The sequence below is a fragment of the Schistocerca serialis genome, chromosome 3 (genome assembly GCF_023864345.2).
Source record: "Schistocerca serialis cubense isolate TAMUIC-IGC-003099 chromosome 3, iqSchSeri2.2, whole genome shotgun sequence".
Taxonomy (NCBI): domain Eukaryota; kingdom Metazoa; phylum Arthropoda; class Insecta; order Orthoptera; family Acrididae; genus Schistocerca; species Schistocerca serialis.
In genome coordinates, this window is record NC_064640.1 from 867,970,245 (window position 1) to 867,991,883 (window position 21,639).

A 21,639-nucleotide genomic window follows, 5' to 3' on the forward strand; every position below is an offset into this window, starting at 1 on the left:
TCTAATGGGGTTATGTTAGGAGAGCGTGGAGGCCAAACCGTTGGCCCATCATGTTGGCTAATGTGTGGACGGAAATTGAATATCGCCTAGATGTGCTACGTGCTACCAAGGTTGCTCATGTGGAAGTTTACTGATGTGTGAAAAAACTTTGATAGTTTGTAAACAATTAGACACCAGTTTCATATTTGTACCTTACTTCTAGCCTGAGTTGTCAATTTATGTAATCAGGGAAAGACTTTTCGGACACACTGTACATCACTAGCTACCATCGCCAATATCTGGCGAAACAGTGCGTTACGTCTGGTTTGCTGCCAAACTGTGCGACGAGAGAGACCCTTTTTAAAAACGTAAGCCAAGTTTAAATCAATCATATAACTGTAAAAATGTGGCGTTTATAACTTGTGCAAAGATGCCTACAAAGCTACTGCTTCCTCTGCTTTACGATGGATATCAACTTAAAACGTATAATAAATAGTTAGCTGTAAAATAGTATAAGTATCTGACTTTTACATACGAAGTTATCGTGTACTCCTTATAATGTCTTCCTGGACATTTATTTACAATCCTAAACTTTCCTTTGCCTTTTCTTCTCATGCCTTATCCGAAAATATCAATAAATACAATATATTGAGCATTATTTGGGTTTGTTTGCAGTGTAAGTAACGCAAAAATTGAAAATGAAAGCGGTTTCGAAATAGGGACTCGATCCCACGACCGTCCTATTACCGTTCAGTCCCCTTTTCGCTGCCACAGCCGCTGCTTCGTATCTGTCTTAACATAAATGGTTCATGCCTCGACCGGCCCGTGCCAAAAATGCTATTTTTTCTAAACCCTTGGCCATCTGGACCTCCCACTTCCGTCACTTTCATTTCCGTCCAGGTCCAATGACGCGTAGACGCGGTTCCCTTGGTTGAAAAGAAGTCTGGGGTCTATTCACAAAAAAGAAACAGCGCAGCAGTGACTATTTGACATTAAAGCAAAAATCAGTTTTCTAAGTCACTCAAAGTCAGGTCAATAACTATAATATTCTCATTACTCCGTGACCAAGGCATGTTACTAGTAACAATTTTTGGAACCTTTCACGGTAAGCATATCATTTATACAAAGATAATAACAATGACTTTTTTAAAGATGTAATTCAAATTGTTCTGTTACCCAGTAAATGAGATGATAAAATAAGGAATAATCTTCAGAAGGTAAAAAACATAAATATAAAATAGCTCATAGAGGAAACCTACATAGTTCTCTCTCACTCCGAACAGGCCTTGGAAAGTCAGACAGTGTCGACCGACCGCCGTGTCATCCTTAGCCTAAAGTAGCATCGGATGCGGATTGGAGGTTGTGAGGTCAGTACACCGCTCTCCTGGCCGCCGTCAGGTTTTGTGACCTGCAGCAGCTACTTCTCAATCAAGTAGCTCCTCACAACTGCTGAGTGACATCCTGCTTACCAACAATGCACGACAGACCTGGACGGTCACCCACTCGAGTACTAGCCACGACCGACCGTTCCTAACTGACGGGAACCGGTATATCCATCGCGGCAAGACCGCTGATAACGTACATAAGTAATTCATTAAAATATCGGTAGTGCAGTCGCTGCACGGCCTTGCCGTCGGGGCACCGAAGTTAAGCACTGTCGGGCTTGGTTAGCACTTGGATGGGTGACCATCCGGTCTGCCGAGCGCTGTTGGCAAACGGGGTTCACTCACCCCCTGTGAAGCCAATTGAGGAACTACTGCTTGGAACGTAGCGGATACGCTCACGAAAACTGACAACGATCGGGAGAGCTGTGTGGTGACCACATGACGCATCCAGTGACGCCTGTGGGCTGAGGATGACACGGCGGTCGGTCGGTAACGTTGGACCTTCAAGGCCTGTTCGGACGGAGTCATTTCGACCATATACCTTTCTCACATTTTCAGAGTGAAATGACAAACTAAAGCTTCATCACTCATTCCATCGCTTTAAACAACAGATTTACAAGCGCAAGGGACGATGATCGGCGGCAAAGACTATGTACAAATTTAAAATGGCAGAACGAGTATTGTAGCCTCAGTCTGTCGGCTTAGTCTGGAGAAGGGCGAAAGGTATATGGCCGAAATATTTGAAGAAGAAATAAAGTTTATTCGGATGCACTCCCGAAATTTAATGGATCAGCTATTGTGCCGCGGAAACATGAAGATACACTGCCGTTTGTGAAAAGTGCAACACCGAGAAGGAATTACCCGAATAGCGTCACACTTGGTGGAAGTGGCGACAGGTGTGTAAGCAATACGTGATACGTTTTGTAGCGAGATAGGATACACGTAGGCCGAGCAGAGCTCTCTCATGTCGATCCGATAGGGTCGGCGTTGGGCCTAGTGTAGTCGGTACAGAGCTGTCACACAAGATGGAAACAATACAGTGTGTGCCAGGATGCCTCGTCGATATCAAAGGGCCATATCGGCATGTGAGCGAGTTCGAACGGGGTAGAATGATCGGCCTCCGCGATCGGGGTTGTCATACCGTGACATTTCGGCTCGCAGAGGGCATGCTGCTACGACAGTGATGCTTGTGTGGAAGCAGTGGATATAGAAAGGTCGTACGCAGCGACGAGCGGGAACTGGACCACGAAACTTCACCACAGCACGGGATGACCGTCATCTTGTCCGCATAGCCATTACGGACCATACAGCGTCATCCACAGTGTTGGCTCGTCGCTAGGGCACTGCAACAGGTGTGAACTTGTCTGCATCGACTGTTCGTCGCCGTCTGCTGCAGGTTGGACTGGTTGCACGCATGCCATTACGTCAGCTTCCATTGTCGAGAAACCACAAGCTCCTCCGAATGCAATGGGCACGTGAACACCGTCACTGGGGTGCTGAGTGGCAACATGTAATCTTCTCGGCTGATTGCCGCTTCAACGTGTCCTGCAGTGATGGCTGCATACGTGTCCGGCGGTACCGTGGTGAGCGCAACCTGGAGGGCTGCGTTGTAGAGCGCCATAGCGGACAAACACCAGGTGTGATGGTTTGGGGCGCCATTGGTTACAACAACCGATCTCGCCTCGTACGTATTGCGGCACTTTGAACAGCAACCGGTACCTGACAGAGGTTGTGGAGCCTGGGGGACCTCCCCCGCCCCCTCCCCCCTCCTTCAGGCATCTCCACAGGCCACATTTCAACAGGACAATGCCCGGCCACATATTGCCAAGACCGTACAGGCCTTCTTCGAAGAGTGACGGGTACCATTGCTTCCCTGGCCTGCACGTTCGCCAGACATGTCGCCCATGGAACATGTCTGGGATATGGTTGGTCGGCACCTGGTACGTCACGGTCTCCAGTAATTGGTGTCACGGATTTGTGGGCTCAGATACAAACTGCATGGAGGGAAGTCCCTCAAGAACGTATTCAGAACCTTATTGATTCAATGCTACGGGCCGCGCAGGATTAGCCGAGCGGTCTCAGGCGCTCCAGTCATGGACTGTGCGGCTGGTCCCGGTGGAGGTTCGCGTCCTCCCTCGGGCATGGGTGTGTGTGTTTCTCCTTAGGATAATTTAGGTTAAGTAGTGAGTAAGCTTAGGGACTGATGACCTTAGCAGTTAAGTCCCATAAGATTTCACAGACATTTGAACAATGCTACGGCGTATAGCAGCTCTAATTGCAGCGCATTGTGACCACACGACATACTGAATAATAGGGCTCAAAGGGCATGTACAGATTTGAAAAGGTAATAATTTGTTACTTGTCATGTACCTAACCTGTGGTATTAAATTAATTGAATTCATGCGTGTCCTTCTTGGTGTTGCAATTTCCACAACCGGTAGTGTACATAAATGTCACACTAAATATTTAAAATAAAACACCAAAACGGCAGTCCATTAAAACAATACATTATAACTACATTTCTGTATTTATACTAATACGCTGAAATGTCACTACTAATCCAATAAATACAAAAAATGGTTTCGATCTCTACTGACATTTCGGAGGCTGTTCTGCTACATTTTCAGATTATTTTGGTACAACGGTTCCTTGGTCTCCGGTGGCTTGATACGGAGTAACTACATTTCGTTTGATTTCTTACCCAGTTTATTCTTTGTATCTCTATTGCACTGAAAGTATCTGCAGAACAGTACAATTGTCGAGTGTGTGCGCCGTTTGTCTTATTTGTAAACAGTCTCGCTCCACTCATTCATGGAGCTTCCTGCTGAAAACAGTAATACCCACTATACTTTTCGCTCTTAAGGTTACATTGCCGGCCGCGGTGGCCGTGCGGTTCTGGCGCTGCAGTCCGGAACCGCGGGACTGCTACGGTCGCAGTTTCGAATCCTGCCTCGGGCATGGGTGTGTGTGATGTCCTTAGGTTCGTTAGGTTGAAGTAGTTCTAAGTTCTAGGGGACTTATGACCTAAGATGTTGAGTCCCATAGCGCTCAGAGCCATTTTTTTTTTAAACTTACATTCAGTGCTGGTCGGTTCTGTTTCGGGTTTGCTTTTACGGAAATGTTAAGATTTACGTTAACATTGATACACCGCAGTAAGGATAGGTTTACTGATGAAGAGTTGACCGATATGCACCTCATGCATGGGTTCACTGAATGCAGTCGAAGAGACGCACAATGGCGTACACTGACAGAACAAATTGAACACACTGTGATAAGATTGCGAGCATCTTCCGAGGGTTGTTGCACTACTTTGTTTTGTGTTTTACGTTTTGGTGATTGCATATTACATGTTTTTCACTGCTGTGAAGTTATCTCTACAGAAACAAAGGCAGTTGAGGTAGCAAACAGAATTAAAAAAATGGTTCAAATGGCTCTGAGCAGTATGGGACTTAACATCTGTGGTCATCAGTCCCCTAGAACTACTTAAACCTAACTAACCTAAGGACAGCACACACATCCATGCCCGAGGCAGGATTCGAACCTGCGACCGTAGCGGTCACGCAGTTCCAGACTGTAGCGCCTAGAACCGACGGCCACATCGGCCGGCAACAGAATAAATATTTATTACATTATTGCTCTGTCTCACTGCTCCCTAGTAACAAAATACGCAGAACATATCCCTGAACAACAACCGAAATATTGTCGCGAAGTTCGGGTTTACCCTGTATATACATGTTCGATTCTGTTTAAATAATTACGAGTTTCGACTACCATTTACCAAATTATGCCTACCGCCTTTTATGCAGGATGTATGAGACAGATGAAAACCCTTACTTCAAGAAGAACGAAGTGTTCCAATCCCAAAGAAGTATGAAAAAGCCGGTAGAAGCCGACTTCAGGGAAGATAATTTTGGATTTCGGAGATATGTGTGAACACGCAAGGCAATACTGAGCCTGCGACTTATCTTAGTAGATTAAGGAATGGTAAACCTACATTTATAGCATTTGTAGACTTACAGAAAGCTTTTGACAGTGTTCAGTGGAATCCTCTCTTTGAAATTCTGAATACAGCAGGGGTAAAATACAGGGAGCTAAAGGCTATTTACAACTTGTACAGTAACCAGATAGCAGTCAAGGGGCATGAAGGGCAAGCAGTGGTGGAGAAGGGAGTGAGACAGGGTTTTAGCCTATCCCCACTGTTATTCAGTCTGTACATTGAGCAAGCAGTGAAGGAAACAGAACAAAAATTTGGAGTAGGAACTAAGGTTCAAGGAGAAGAAAAAAAAGTTTGAGGTTTGCCGATGACATTGTGATTCTGTTACAGACGGAAAAGGACTTGGAAGAGCAGTTGAACGGAATGTATATAAGAACGGAATGAATATAAGATGAACATCAACAAAAGCAAAACAAGTATAATGGAATGCAGCTGCATTAAATCAGATGTTTCTGAGGGAATTAGATTAGGAAATGAGACACTTGAAGTATTAGATGAGTTTTATTATTTGGGCAGTAGAATAACAGATGATGGCCGCCGTAGAGAGGATATAAAATGTAGACTGGTAATAGCAAGAAAAGCGTTTCTGAAAAAGAGAAATTTATTAACATCGATTATAGATTTAAGTGTTAGGAAGTCTTTTTCTGAAGGTATTTGTATGCAGTGTAGCCATGTATGGATGTGAAACGTGGATGATAAGCAGTTTGGACAAGGAGACGATAGAAGCTTTTGAAATGTGGTGTTACAGAAGAAAGTTGAAGATTCGGTGGTAGATCACGTAACTAGATATCAAGGTGTCACCAATTTTTACTGGAAGGACGTTTAGGGGAATAAAAATTGTAGAGGGAGACAAATAGTTGAATAAAGTAAGCAGAATCAGAAGGATGTAAGTTGCACTAGTTATTCGGAGATGAAAAGGCTTCCACAGGATAGAGTAGCATGGATAGCTACGTCAAACCAGTCTTCGGACTGTTAAAAAAGAGTAGCAGTTCAGAGAGAGAGAGAGAGAGAGAGAGAGAGAGAGAGAGAGAGAGAGAGAGCTCTAAATAACTCTCATTACGCGATCTTACTATTTTTTGTGCGGTTGAAAGATCATGCCCATCGAACAGTGAGCTTTAAACAATTAGAGGTATTCGTATTCGCTTGGCTTTTCCACGTTCGCACGTCGGATTCAGAAGGCATTATTGAAGAATGCGATGCAGATCTGCTTTTGCAGTTGAGCAGCGTTGCGTGAAACTATTCTTTGCAGCGGCGAACAACCAAGGTCCTGTGGTAGGGGGCAAGACAGCGGCGCGGTTGGCTCTGGCGTTCCCCGGGCCTTCGCCGCGGCCAATGGACGGCGCGAGACTGTTACATGAAAAGCTGTGGCGCGGGGGCGGCTGCCGCTGTCAGTGTGCTCGCTTTCCTCACGGGAGTTGCTCGGAAGATGGTTTCGTAGCACGCTCAACGCTGCTAGTCGACTCATTGTTGGGGGCATCGCACCTTCTCTTCCTGCGTCGCGCACAGCTGTTGGCTCGAGTTGTGTTGTTTCTCAGAACATCTACGGAGAACCATTCAAAGATGCTGACTCTTCGTAGATGGATCGTGTAAGTAATATGCAATCTTCTATTCTTGTACTTTCCGAAAAAGTGTACACCGCAATTTCCCTATTACTTACTTCTTCTCTCAGGCATTCAGGTATCTCTCTCTCTCTCTCTTTTTTTTCTTTTTTTTTTTTTTTTTTTTTTACCGTCAGCGATTTTTCAATATTTTCACTTTTGTGATCCGTGATAATTTTGACTTTCTGAGTATGAGTTAGAAGGGATTCATATCTGTTGTGCGCTGAGTGTGCTTGTTTCAACATAAACCTTTTGTTTCTCAATAAGTTTAAAGATGCGTCCATGGCATCCAGATGCAGATCTTTTATATCTTTTATATCGTACATTTTCCTTTTACAAGCAATAACGCATACTTGCCCACAGGTAAGTGTAACCTTCTAGCACTCTAACAAACTACTCCGTCACTAACTATATAAATTTACCTCGATAATATTTGCTATAATTAATGTTGGTTTTCTCTCTTTCCTTTGCATTTTTTAAGACGTGGTTCACGTCAGTTACGTAGTAGCGGACAAACCAGATATACGTTACATTGCAAGATAATCTTTTTTGCACTGACATGAATTCACGATGTGTTGTCTCAAACTGTTCCTATGGAGAACTCTGCATGCCATTTAGAAGGTGTAGAGAGCACCAGGCGACTGGTACACGTTTTCTGAGACAAACTGCCTTTAGTATACAAGCCACCGCATACGTTAGACGTTAAATTTTCAGTTCATCAGTAGCGTCATACCGGCAAACGTTAATGTTGAACCAACTGGAAGCCGCTACGACATGTGGTGTGTGTTTACATCGTGGTTTATTTATAAAATACTATTTATGTCGTTCGTTACCAATGGAGTGGGTCGCTTTCTTCCACATTTAGTCAAAACTACACCAGCAAACGTCGCACGTTTGCCGAACATCAGTGGGAAAACTAAAATTTAGCACGAGTAATTATACAGACTTACCTTGGATTGTCTTTGGATCTGCAAGTGAAGATTTGTAGTGAGACTGAGCCATGAGAGAGCGATCGTACCTTCAATAAATTTCGTTTCTGTAGGCCTTGCGCTTTGTCATGTGTCAATGATGTACGTCATTGTTGTGTTGCAACAACAATAGTAGGTTAAGAATTGAATATGGAATTTTAAAAAAGTGATCTATTGCTCTGAAATATTAAGTGGATGAGGGTAATTTCTGTTCTGCTTTTAAAGACAGGCAGAAAACCGTGAGGATGTGAAGTACGCGCTTTTGCTGGAACCGCGGAAACAGCTCGTGATTCGATGTATATCTGTCACTGTCATTTAATTCACGTCGCGATTTTTTCTTACTATCACATAGGTCAATGTTTTTCTTTTAGTCAAACGAAATTTATCATATCTTTAAGCTAACTCAATGGGAGCTACCTTCCAACAAATAAAATAGTAAGGTTAAAATTTAACGTCTAGTAGACGTCGAAGTAATTAGAGACAGAGTACCTACTTAACTGGCCAATGATGGAGGAAAGAATTGGCAGTGGTACTATACAAGAAACCATTTCAAAATTCACCTCAAGTGATTTACGAAAAAAAGGATCCAGGATTTTTGGACAGCAATTTGTTGCCCTTCTCTTTCCGAATATGAGTACGAGTCATATTCCTTAATCACTGTAGTATCCCTCGATCTACCGAAGAGTTCATCGCAGCATATACCTGCAAGCGTCCATGGTAACGGGGTATCGTCGCTGCTTTTTGAAAGGGAAGATCGAGAGTTCGAGTTTCGTCTCGTATATTTGTGTTATTTTTGAATGAGTCGTTTCTGTGTGTGCGCTCTATACTTCAAACGTATGTGTAATCGAGGTAAATTTAATCACAAACAAAGTAAGAGGAACAAATAGGAATAAGAAATAATGAGTGACAGAATAATTCCAATACGCAGGGTCAGATCTCGGTTTCCAACAAGCACATTATTTCGCCATGGATCACCTCAGTTCAGGAGAGCAACTGGCAGTTCATGACAAAGTGGTATTTTGGTGAAATATATTTACCATCTGCTCCGAGATCCGACCGAGCACACGAGAGTTGTTCTCGTACCATCAACGCCAGGATAAAGTAGTAAGTTTAATTTGGCAGTAGTGAATACGCTGTCGGCTGAATTACAACATAAAAATTACAGGACGATGCACGGTTCAGGGTGGAAAGAAGCCTATGTAGCATCTAAAGCACTTCATTGTTAATCAGGGACGCAGGTGTAACCTTGTTATTACCAATTGTTGCTACAATTCATGTCAGCAGCCTCGTTGTAATGGGATATTACATGATTCGCTTAATATCTTATACCTTATGAATGGAGAGAAAAGCAGTCACATTACAGCAGCTTATGGCAGGTTCCGGGCAAGTCTTGAGGAAAATATGCAGTAGTATGAGCAAGGAAATATCTCTGTTTGTGCATTTTGCAGTATTGCGAAAATAACCAAGCTACTCTAGCTGCAAAGTAGTCTGACCATCAATGGGCAGAGTTCAGCAGGAAGAAAAGAAGAGCAAATAAGATGTCGAGCGTCTCTCTCCTAATCTTTTTAATGCCTTCTACATCTACATCTATACTCTGCAAGTCACCTTACAGTGTGTGGCAGAGGGTGCTTGGTATACCTTTGTTCCTGCCCCAGTCTCACATGACGTGCGAGAAGAGCGAGTGTTGGGAAGCCTTGATATAAGCTCGTATCTGGTTAATTAAGCTGCCATTGTTACGCTGTACGACTGCACATATTTCTGCAGGCTTCCCTGCAGGCTTTGTTGCTTCATCTCCACTGTATTGCAGTATCTGCCCAGGTGAGGTCAAATCTTCTCCGCTTTTGCAGTTGTCCCTAGGTTCCTGTATTGACAGCTTAGTGTCCTATATACGACGCCTGTTACTACTTACATTTTGTTATTTAAAGTTCTGTCATTTTCATACAATGATCAAGTGCAGAGTTTCGAACGATAACAGTTTTTCTTTTCTGTAAATTTGCTGTCACTCCTGTTCCGTTTCGGCATTATCTAATTGACTGAAAAGTATACGCTCAGAACTGTATGTTAGGCGTTTCCTTTTAAGGACTTCCGTAGCACTGGTTCATCCTGAGTACCACTTCTTGGACCTCATGATTTCTATTACGGTAGTACCTGCTATATGCGATAATTTGAACAGCGCATAAGGATTAAAACAAAAGTAGTGCGCTGAACATTGCTGAAAGAAGTAATTAGTTTCTGAAATTCTGATTGTTTTTCTACCTTGTTTTGATTCATTCTATTCTGGATGGTGACTTTATTTAAGGCGAAACTATGGATCAGCATCTCTTCGCAGCATATTGCGTATGGATGGCGTAAGATAATTATAGTGATCATGTGTCGGTCAGATGACTACATTAAAGTCGGCGACACGTCTGTTCTTTTCAAGAGGAGAAGATTCCTTTATTCCATACGACACAAAAATAACACTACGCTGGATAAGCTCTCATATCAGACATAAAACTAGCTTTCGTATCCCAGATTGATAACATAGGCCAATGTGACGGCACTCGATCCGGATAGAGATGATTCCAATACCGGTTGTGGAAGGATTATCATCACCAAGATTTTGTCTGCAAGGGGAGGTAAAGATGTGACATACTTGATTACCAGATTATGAACGAGAGTTGTGTCCGAAGTCTCAATCCTCTCCGCAATGTCTCATGGCGTGAGGGCTAGTGACGCTAAAAATGGTGAGACGATCTTCTGATGAGGACGTTAAGGTCCGCAGTCTCACTATAAGGAAATGTATGAGAGTCCACATATGGAAAAAGACTCTCCACTCTCCAGTTAATGGCTTGAAAAACGAGTCTTTTACAAACTACAGCTACACATTTGTGTAACACTCGTTGACACAGGAAAATCAGTGGGGGATTCCAACATTTAATTGACGAATATGGATCTTCGTTTTCACTGATTCCGCGTAATAAAATTGGCTAGTCCGTTGTGATATTTCCATCCTTGACTTCATCATCCAACAGAAATGGCAATTTTTCACTGTAGTTGTCCAAAACTGTTAGTGGCGCGTCCCTATTCATCGTGTAAAGCAACTGGGCCTACTGTTGTGTTTCTTGATTTCTTTCGGCTATTAATTAAGGGAGAAATGTGGAAACACTTTGGCATACACCACACCTATACGGAAATGAATAGTTAGATGAGGTCGATACTTCGTTTATTGGAATTCAGCATGGCCTGGTTCATTTCCCCCTCCTCCTTTTCAGCTGCTGTAGGGGACAGGTACGGTGTGCCTTATATCGACAGCTATGAGGCAGTTGAAGGAATGAAAAGCAGTATATTGTGATGCAGCTGGCATAAACGATCGTCGCTCGGTCCACTTATCAAGAGTCAAATTTTCTTAAGTGTTTCACACAAACATTTTCTGCAATTTAAAATCGAATCTGTGATCTTTTCTTTGTATGAACCTTGTCAAAACGGATTAACAGTGTGTTTTATACCTCTGGCCGTAGAATCCAAAAACATCGAATTTGAACCGAAGCACAACCGTTTTTCTCCATTTTGACATATCCGTAGGCTCTGGAACAGAAATAAAAGAATTTAATACAGTAAAAACTCGATATACCACAGATTCGTATATAACGCGGTGTAATTATCTTATTACTGTCTGCATATTGCATTTCTGAGGAATCATTTATCCCTGTATCCATCAAGGCTTGAGAACAGTGAAACATCCCCTTAGAAAAATTCTAAATGACTGTGCTTAAACTGACACAAAATATTTCTAGTGCAACGAAATCTGACTTTCAAAAATCCCTACAAAAGAATGGCCCTGACTAACAATAACCTATACATTTCATGAATCACTTACCTCACAAAAATCTTCGTTACTCGAACTACTGCAATGCAGCGAGCGCCACTACTGCCAGATAAATAAAAGATTCTAACTACTGAAGGCACTAACTACTGATAGGCATAGTTAGCAAATGAAAGATTTTGATAGAGAACACACTATGTATTTATCTTAATAGTGTTCAAAAGTCATTTTATATATATATATATATATATATATATATATATATATATATATAAAAATCAGTTCATGATATCCAGTATTACAAATTTACTCTATCTGATGGACACACGTCTAGATCATCCGCTCTCAAAACTCCGCCATCTCTCTCTCCACATCCACCTCTGCCGGCGGCTCACCTCCAACTGCGCAACGCTACGCGCTGTTCACATCCAGCTGCCCAACACTACAATAGCAAACAACAATGCAAACCAGCCACAGACTGTGTACAGCACAGCCAGTGATTTTCATACAGAGCGCTACGTGGCGTTACCAATATAAAAACCGAAACAGCCTACTTACAACAGTAGTCGGAAGAGATAGGGTTAACAATGTTCAGTGTTGGATTTGTCTTATTATCATTATATCTATAATGTCATTGGACAGAATCCTGAACACATGTGTCGCGGTTGACATTGTGACAAAGTTAACAAAGTGACAATAGTCTAAATGAGCACAGCGACAATGTGCATCATGTATTATTAACTGAGAGTCTATATTTCTGTGTGGTGGTTACAATGTTGCAGAAACGAAAAGCATATTCTGTGAGTGATAAACCAAAGATTTTTGATAGTGTGAAGAATGATGATATAAAAGCAACTTAAGAAAGTATATGTGGTGTATCTGAAAAAATGATCAGGGGATGATTGCCCAGAATAGAATATACTTAAAACTTTTGTAAACACAGTTGAAAATGATGTGAAAATGGATAGAAAATGGACGGAAATAATCAAAGACAGTGAACCTGACGAATGTCTTTGTAGGTGGTTTTTAATAACACAAGTTGAAGATGTGCCACTTTCCGGTCTAATTATTAAAGCCCAAGCTGCTAAATTTCACTTTGATTTATATGTCATCAAAGGCTGTTGTTTCCGACGAATGTTTCTCAAACGTTGCCATGGAGTTATCCAAACGAGCATTGAAGAAGACTCGAGAACTTCCCACAGTGAATCCGCTTCACGGTTTTCTGAAAGATGGATACTTAAATAATCATCGAATGTACACTGTCCAGTCACTTTACCGTGGCCACCTGTCAAAAGCCTTTATAACAACCTTCGCAGCGCGGATCGCTGCAGGATGTGCAGAGAGAGTCAACAAGGCTGAAAAGGTGCCGACAGTGATTTTGAGCCATGCCGACTTTAGCGCCGTGGCCAGCTGCGATAGGTTTCTCGGTTGAGAATCTATGGCACTATCGAGGTGGTCCCACGGATTCTCGATTGTGCTTAAAGCCGGGGAGCTTGGTGGCCAGAGAAGTAGGGTAAACGCATCCTGGTGATCTTCGAACCAAGCACGTACAATGCGAGCTGTGTGGTACGTTGCATTGTCCCTCTGGTAGATGCTATAGTGCCGATCAAAAACAAGCGGCATGTAGGGGTGGACATGGTCTCCAAGGACAGATGCATACTTCTGATGATCCATTGTGCCTTTCAGAATGCCGAGATCAGACACAGTTTGCGACGAAAACTTTCTGGACCCTACCGACAATTATTGCACGGTGTTTGCTTTCAGACGTTTTATGCCGTACACGCGTAAGACGTGATTCATCTGAAAAGGCCACCTGCCGCCATTTAGTGACCGTCCACTGGGGGTACCTGCGTACAAATTCCAGTCTTCGTCGCCCATAAACAGCTGTCAGCTTGGGTGTACGAACCAGGCGCCTGCTGCGGAGACCCATACGAAGCCACGTTCACTGAACCGTGGTTGAGGAGACATCGTTGGTAGCCCCTTAGTCCATCTGAGCGGTCAGTTGCTCAACAGCTGCACGTCTATTCGCCCGTACCCATCTGCGCAGCCGCCGTTCACCTCTGTTCTATATGGCCCATGGTACACCACGACATCCTCGGTGCCGGTTTTGGATAGCACCATCTTGCAGTGCACTGTATGCTTTAACCACGGCGGCACACGAACAGTTCACAAACTTAGCCGTTTCGGAAATGCTTCCACCGTTGGTCCGAAAGCTAATGAGCGTGCCCTTTTGGACGTCAAGTAAATCGCTCCGTTTTCGCATTACGACAACGACTGCACTGTTTTCCGCGTCCCCCTCGACACATTTTATATACTCTCCACTGCCGGTGCTGCCACATGCCGTCTGTGAGTGGTCATTGCACGTTGAATTCGAACATAGGCAATGGTCACATTAGTATGACTGGATCGTGTATAACGGTAATATAATGGCGCTTTAAAGTCAACTGCTTCCAATCAAAACTCTCGATGTAAAAAATTCATGAAATAAAACGGGTTTGAAAATGAAGAAATAGATAAGCACCCTCCTCTTTGTTACAAATAAATCGGGTAGTCAAAACACACACACACAGGTTAGTTGGTTTTGGGGAAGGAGACCAGACAGCGTGGTCATCGGTCTCATCGGATTAGGGAAGGATGGGGAAGGAAGTCGGTCGTGCCCTTTCAGAGGAACCATCCCGGCATTTGCCTGGACTCATTTAGGGAAATCACGGAAAACCTAAATCAGGATGGCCGGACGCGGGATTGAACCGTCGTCCTTCCGAATGCGATATATATAGGGTGTCCCAGCTATCTTGTCCACCCAAAATATCTCTGGAACAATAACAGCTATTGGAAAACGATTTTCACCGGTATCAATGTAGGGCTGGGGCCCACGAATGTACATATTTAGAAACATTCTAAAACGAAAGCATATGTGTTTTTTAACACAAACTTATGTTTTTTTAAATGGACCTCCTATATTTTTTCTTCAGCAATGCATAGCATGACAAAGCACATACACAATGGCGTTGATTGCATCGCAATATTCCAATTACATCCCGAGATATTGAGACGCGAAGTTGACGCTTGAAACACCCGACATGCGCTGCTAGCGCACGTCCTGAGGCTCAGGCGTGAACCCCATGCTGCCCGTAATCGCAGCAGGATGGCAGCAGACCGTATTATTCGTTTCGGACCTCTTGATAAGTATGGAAGTATGATTACGCATGTCAATCACATCGCGATTACGGGCAGCATGGGGTTCACGCCTGAGCCTCAGGACGTGCGCTAGCAGCGCATGTCGGGTGTTTCAAGTGTCAACTTCGCGTCTTAATATCTCGGGATGTAATGGGAATATTGCGAAGCAATCAACGCCATTGTGTATGTGCTTTGTCATGCTATAGATTGCTGAAGAAAAAAATATAGGAGGTCCATTTAAAAAAACATAAGTTTGTGTTAAAAAACACATATGCTTTCGTTTTAGAATATTTCCAAATATGTACATTCATGGGCCCCAGCCCTACATTGATACCGGTGAAAGTCGTTTTCCAATAGCTGTTATTGTTCCACAGATATGTTGGGTGGACAAGATAGCTGGGACACCCTGTATATAAGGCTCACCGGCCATTCCATTGACCATCTTCTTCTATGCGGATACATGAACAGTGCCCGAACTCTCACGGGAATCGGCAGTAAAGCCGCGAGTAATGAGTGTAATGGGCAAGGGCACTATGAATATAGTGCGGGACAATAAGTTGCGAACGTGGGTCTCGCAGGAGGCATACCAGAGATAAGTCCCTGCAGTCGCACTATCCTCTGTGTCCTCGGTGGTTCAGATGGACAGTGTGTCTGACATGTAAGCAGGAAATCCCGGGTTCGAGTCCAGGCCGGCGCACACATTTTCAACTGTTCCTGTTGACTTATATCAACGCTTGTATGCAGCTAGGGGTGTTCATTTCATTATAATCTCTTTGTATTGGTAAAAGTAATAGCCCGGGATCTTTTAAACGTGGAAATACGTATGTCATCATTACAGTCCACTTACATGCATTCAAAGAATGACTGTATGAAATCCGTCATCTTCAAAAAAGTGGTTTCAAGAAGCGTTTGCTCAGTCAGTGAGGAAGCACGTGCGATCTTTTAAACTGGGAAAAGAAGTTCTGCTGATCCTTGTCCACCTCCCGGCTCATCCACATGCTGATGCGTTCCAGTCAGAATACGAAACAATAAAAAAAATTGTTTATGTCTGAGACACAACAGCATGAATTCAGCCGCTGGATCAGGAGATCATACGAGCATTTGAGGCTCATTGCCGTAAACTGCTCACTTCAGTAGTAAATTCAGATGGTGAAATGTTCTTGAAATTTGTAAATCTGAAGACCATCGCTTATTCAGTAGACCTTGAGTGACAAAGCATTAGTGTAACCACTATTAGAAATTGCTATAACAAGTGTCCCATTGAAGAAAAGGCAACAGATGAAAAACGTAGTGACACAGGTTTCAGCAGCAGTGACATCCAGTCCGCATGCGATGTTCAGGACTATAGTGTTGATCTTAGAGACTTCAATCGCTGGGCAGTGGTCAACAACGAGGAACAGATTTTAGGGATCGTAGATGACCTAGACAAAATACAGTAAGAAAATAAGATTTTATTTACATTTGCTATCGAAAGGCTAAAGCTTTAACATTGTCAGTTGCTTTGAGTATTCACTTCCATTTATCAGTCACAATAGTGTTTTTTTAATTAATAATACCACTGCTGGTTACGGCAATTAATGTCACCATCAGATGGCTAACTGATCACGACAGTAATTTTTGAAATTGTTAGTGATAATGTTAATGAAGAACGCAAGATTAACACAAATAAAAGTTAAGATTTTAAGTAGTAATATGTCTTAAAAAGATAACTGTTTATAATTTTACTATCTCTTCAGAATAGTACCAGTGTAGGGTTCACATTGTTTAAGTCACCGGGTGGTTCTTTTGGAGAAGCCGTGTTCCAATCCTATCCAGACTTAAATTTCCTTGAATCATGTCAGGCGAATGAGAAAACAAGTACTCAGCAATTACCTTTCGCATTCTCGTCCATTCCCAACATGTGTTCCAACTCCAGTTATCTCGATGTCGATGCGATGTTAAAGTGAAACCTTTCCTTTTCGAGAATATTCTCTGCTTCTTGTACAGGCTTCTAATTAACGGACAAAATCGATGTCCGGATACGCAGCTATTTTCGCATCTCTGGTTTCTTAGTATTGTCTGTCTAGTACAGCATGTTTTGCAGGCGATCGGATTCCAATAACGTGAAAAACGAAAGTTCTAGTAACAATATTTTTTCTTAAATTTGGCGTCATCGATTCAACTAGGCTTCAACATCGAAGTTCGAATCAAATGTATTGTATTAGGTCAACAACGTTGCTTCCACTGTTTTGCAATAGATGGCAGTGGCGGCAAGTGGTGGTGCAGATCGAAAGTGTCATTCAATAAGCTTAGGCAATTCTAAACATAACACCATCAAAATATTAGTCGATTTGTGATTACATCATAAAATTGTTCTGCATTAAAAAGTCAGCTTACGAGCGCAGTTCTCGTCATTTGCGGGAACTTTTAATTTTCTGCTTTAACGTGAAGAAATGTGCTGCTGAGACTCATGAAATGCTGGGTAAGACATATGGTGAAGCACTTCTTAGTGAAAGAACGTGCAGAGAATGGTTTCAACGCTTCGAGAAGTGTGATTCTGACGTTTAAGACCGACATGGCGGTGGAAGAGAGAAGGTTTTCGAAGCTATTCAAACGATCACTGTGAGATCGTTATCGAAAGCAGATCATGCGTTTGATCGAGCACCAAACGGCCACAATACAGCGTTAGATACAGCATGACAGTTCTCGACCCGATAATGCAAAACCCGTCAGAACACTTGGGAACGTTGAAATTGGAAGTCCTACCTCACCCGCCGTATTCTCCAGATATTGCTCCCTCTGACTACCATCTTATTCGATCGGCTGCACACGGCCTGGTTGACCAGCACCTTCGGTCATATGAACAAGTACAAAATTGGATCTATTCATAGAATTTCTCAAAAGACGCCCAGTACTTCCACTACAGGATTCGTATGCTACCCGATAGATAAGAGAAAGTAATGGCCAGCGATGGCCAGTACTTTGGATTGTAAAGTTTTTAAGAGTTTTTCACAATAAAGAATAGAACTTCGAGAAAGAAACGTCGGAACCAAAGTTGTAGACCTTATATGAATTACATTATAGTATGTACATAACACATTAAATTCGAATACAGTGTGCTGTATGAATGGAATTCTACTGTCTTCATAAGACATACAGTAATGATACATGGAATACCTAGTCACTTCCTGAGGCAGGACTCGACCCACGAGCTCTGATTTATGACACAGTGGAGCTACTTCGAGAACACTCACGCAAATCTTTGTTGGTATCGAGGAGAATCGAGTATTTCCCAGGACTAGGCTCACAGATAGTTGTTGTTAAGCATTCGCCATACTGTTGCCTGTGAAATTCATTGTGTTTCAGAACTGTTCATCCGATTTTAGCAGATTAATTTTTCTAAGTGAATTAAGATACAAACTTCAGGTGACTTTTAACTTACGCGTCGAAACTGCAAGTTTATCTTGGTGTCTGTGGTAAGTTGTCGGTAGAGACCTCCCTGGTTTGCTCGTTCGTTCTCTTGTTCATTACCCAATGTCCATCGAGTCGAGATTGCGATAACAGAGCAACAAAAGGAGTTTTTAGTTCTCCATTTCAACAGGTACTGTTCAGTTATAACTGTAGGGAGTGAGTTTAGTCTAAAGTGCAAGAGCTTATGACCTCAGGTGTTTGGGGCTTTAAAGTTCAAGAAAAATATAAAAAAATGCTCCTCTTACAGCTCAAAGCATTCGACGATGGCTCCATCAGTTTCACAACACAAGTTGTTTATGTAAGGAGAAATCACAGGGCGCACCCGCGTGTTCGTTCAGGACGCAGAACGCATTCGACAGAGCTTTGTACATAGCCCACTGAAGTCTAATCGTCTTTTCAGCCAAGACTTAGCCATTTTTCGTGGTCTATCTGCCTGGTTTTCCGAGGACGTTTATGTTTCTAATCATACATGAATCAACTGCTACAAGCTTTTCATAGTGGCGACAGTCAAAATAGAGTTTTGTGAATTCATTCTGGTCATGGAGAAGAAAAATAATATTTTCCTCTCACTTTTAGTGTTTGTAATGATGCCAAATTCTAGTGAAAAAGCGGGCTGCCACAACGAAACTCAGCCGTCACATACCGTTGTGAAGCAAGAGTGAAATTCTTCAAAGTTTCACGTGTCTTGCGCCGTTTCCCGAGAAACGATTTACGGCCCATTCCTTTTTGCGGAAAAGATGGTTACAGGATCACGTACCCGTGAGATTTAGCTGTTACCATAATTGCGAGAACGTGCCAGTCGTTTCATTTTTCAAACAGGCTAACTTCTGCGCTGGCACTAGGCACTTGCATATAAGAGCACTGCTTACCAGTCAGCTGCCTCGACTATTGATCGGCCTTAAGGAGCGCACTGATCTCACAGTGCATCATTGACCTCACGTTGTCGCCATGCCTCACTGTACGTTAAACAAAAATAAGAGTCTCCTTTTTCTGTATTTCGTAGCTAGCTGACACTGATAATTCTGCTCGTATTGTTTTACTAAATTGTGAAGTTAGTTCTTCACACGCTTTTCTTGAGTGAAATAAGCGAAAAATGAGTGAAACAGTGTTTTTAAGAGACATTCATGATCGTGGAAATAAAAGCTCTAGGCTTATTGCATCACTACCCTTGTACTGAGCCCGAAGGAAACATGTCCATTCACCTTCGTACTGTAAAGGAGGCATTATAGCAGTTAAACAGTTTAGATATTTTAACATATCGAACTGGAAAATAATACAATGTTTTTCACTTGTGATCAAAATCGACCATTTCTGTGTAGTAGTATGCGTGCTGTATTAGCAGATAGGAAATTTTACGTTTCACCAAAACACTCATCAGCTTTACATGCTGCATACATATAGTCTTAGTTTTTGAAGTTGCAGTTCATATGGCGGCACAGAAAGTGTTGTCGTCATTGTGGTCTTCAGTCCTAAGACTGATTTGAAGCAGCTCTCCATAATACTGTATCCTGTGCAAGTCTCTTCATCTCCGAATAATTACTTCAACCTACATCTTTCTGAATCTGCTTACTGTATTCACTTCTTGGTCTCCCTCTACAATTTCTAGCCCCCCCCCTCCCCCTGCTTCCCCCCCCCCCCTCCCACGCTCCTCCCCCCCTCCACACACACACTTCACTCTAGCACTAAAGTGGTGATCCCTTCATATCTCAGAAAGTGTCCTATCAATCTATCCCTTCTCCCAGTCAGGTGCGCCACAAATTTCTTTTCTCCCCAATTCTGTTCAGTACCTCCCCATTAATTAGGTTATCTACCCGTCTAATCTTCAGAGTTCTTCTGTAGACCACTTTTCAAAAACTTGTATTCTCTTTCTGTTTAAATTGTTTGTCGTCCATGTTTCACTTCCATACATGGGTATACACCATACGAATACTTTCATAAAAGACTTCCTGACACTGAAAACTATATGCGATGTTAACAAACTGCTCTTGTTGAGAAACATTTTTCTTGCCATTAACAGCCTATATTTTATATCTTCTCTACTTCGGCCACCATTATTTATTTTGCTGCCCAAATAGCAAAACTCATCTAATGCTTAAATGTCTTATTTTCTAATCTGATTTCCTAAGTGTGGTGTCACCGCCAGACACCACGCTTGCTAGGTGGTAGCTTAAATCGGCCGCGGTCCATTTAGTACATGTCGGACCCGCGTGTCGCCACTGTGTGATCGCAGATCGAGCGCCACCACAAGGCAGGTCTCGAGATACGGAACAGCACTCGCCCCAGTTGTACGACGACTTTGCTAGCGACTACACTGACGAAGCCTTTCTCTCATTTGCCGAGAGACGGTTAGAATAGCCTTCTGCTAAGTCCATGGCTACGACCTAGCAAGGCACCATTTGTAACATTGCATGTACCTCAAGATAGAGTCTCACTTGTATCATCAAGAATGCTGTATACCAAAGGACGATATAAAAGTTAAGTGTTCTAGCAGCTACGTACTTTTCTTGCTACCATTTATTACGTATCCTGTTTCAGACCTTTCTCTAGCCTAAGTGAGATTACGCGTGCCTTTCGGCTACTTCAGTGTGGCGTAGCTGTCTTGTTACGCCACAACACTAAGCATCACCTGATTTAATTCGACTACATTCCATTATCCTTGTTTCACTTTTCTTGATGTTTATCTTACGTCGTTCTTTCAAGGCACTGTCCATTCCGTTCAACTGCTCTTCGAAGTCTTTTTCCGTCTCTGACATAATTACAATGTCACCGGCAAACCTTAAAGGTTTTATTTCTATCCTTGAACCGTAGTCTCTGATCCAAAATTTTCTTCGATTTCTTTTACTGCTTGCTCAGTGAGCAGACTGAATGACGTTAGCGATAGGCTACAACCCTGTCTCACTCCCTTCTCAACCACTGGTTGCCTTTCATGCCCCTCGACTCATAACTGCCGTCTGGTTACTGTAAAAGTTGTAAATAGTCTTTCGCCCCTGTATTTTACCCCTGCTATCTTCCCCATTTCAAAGAGAGTATACCAGTCAACATTGTCAAAAGCTTTCTCGAAGCCTACAAATGCTATAAACGTAGTTTTACCTTTCCCCTGTCTATCTTCTAAGAGAATTCGTAGGGTCAGTGTTACCTCACGTGTTCCTACATTTCCTCGGAATCCCAACTGATCTTCCCCGGGGTCGGCTTCTACCAGTTTTTCCATTCATCTTTAAGGAATTGGGAATTGATATTAGTATTTTGCAACCATGACTTACTGAACTGATAGTTCGGTAATACT

The 21,639-nt window shown here is 42.7% G+C and overlaps 1 protein-coding gene across 1 annotated transcript in view; it reads left to right on the forward strand.

The window, feature by feature from the left end:
• The first annotated feature begins 6,763 nt into the window (after positions 1–6,763).
• LOC126469605 (cuticlin-5) overlaps positions 6,764–21,639 on the forward strand; it is a 324,544-nt gene continuing 309,668 nt past the window's right edge. Inside the window, exon 1 of the mRNA XM_050096728.1 lies at positions 6,764–6,944. Coding sequence (XP_049952685.1) covers positions 6,919–6,944 — 26 coding nt within the window. The 5' untranslated portion in view covers positions 6,764–6,918. The remainder of the gene's footprint in view (positions 6,945–21,639) is intronic.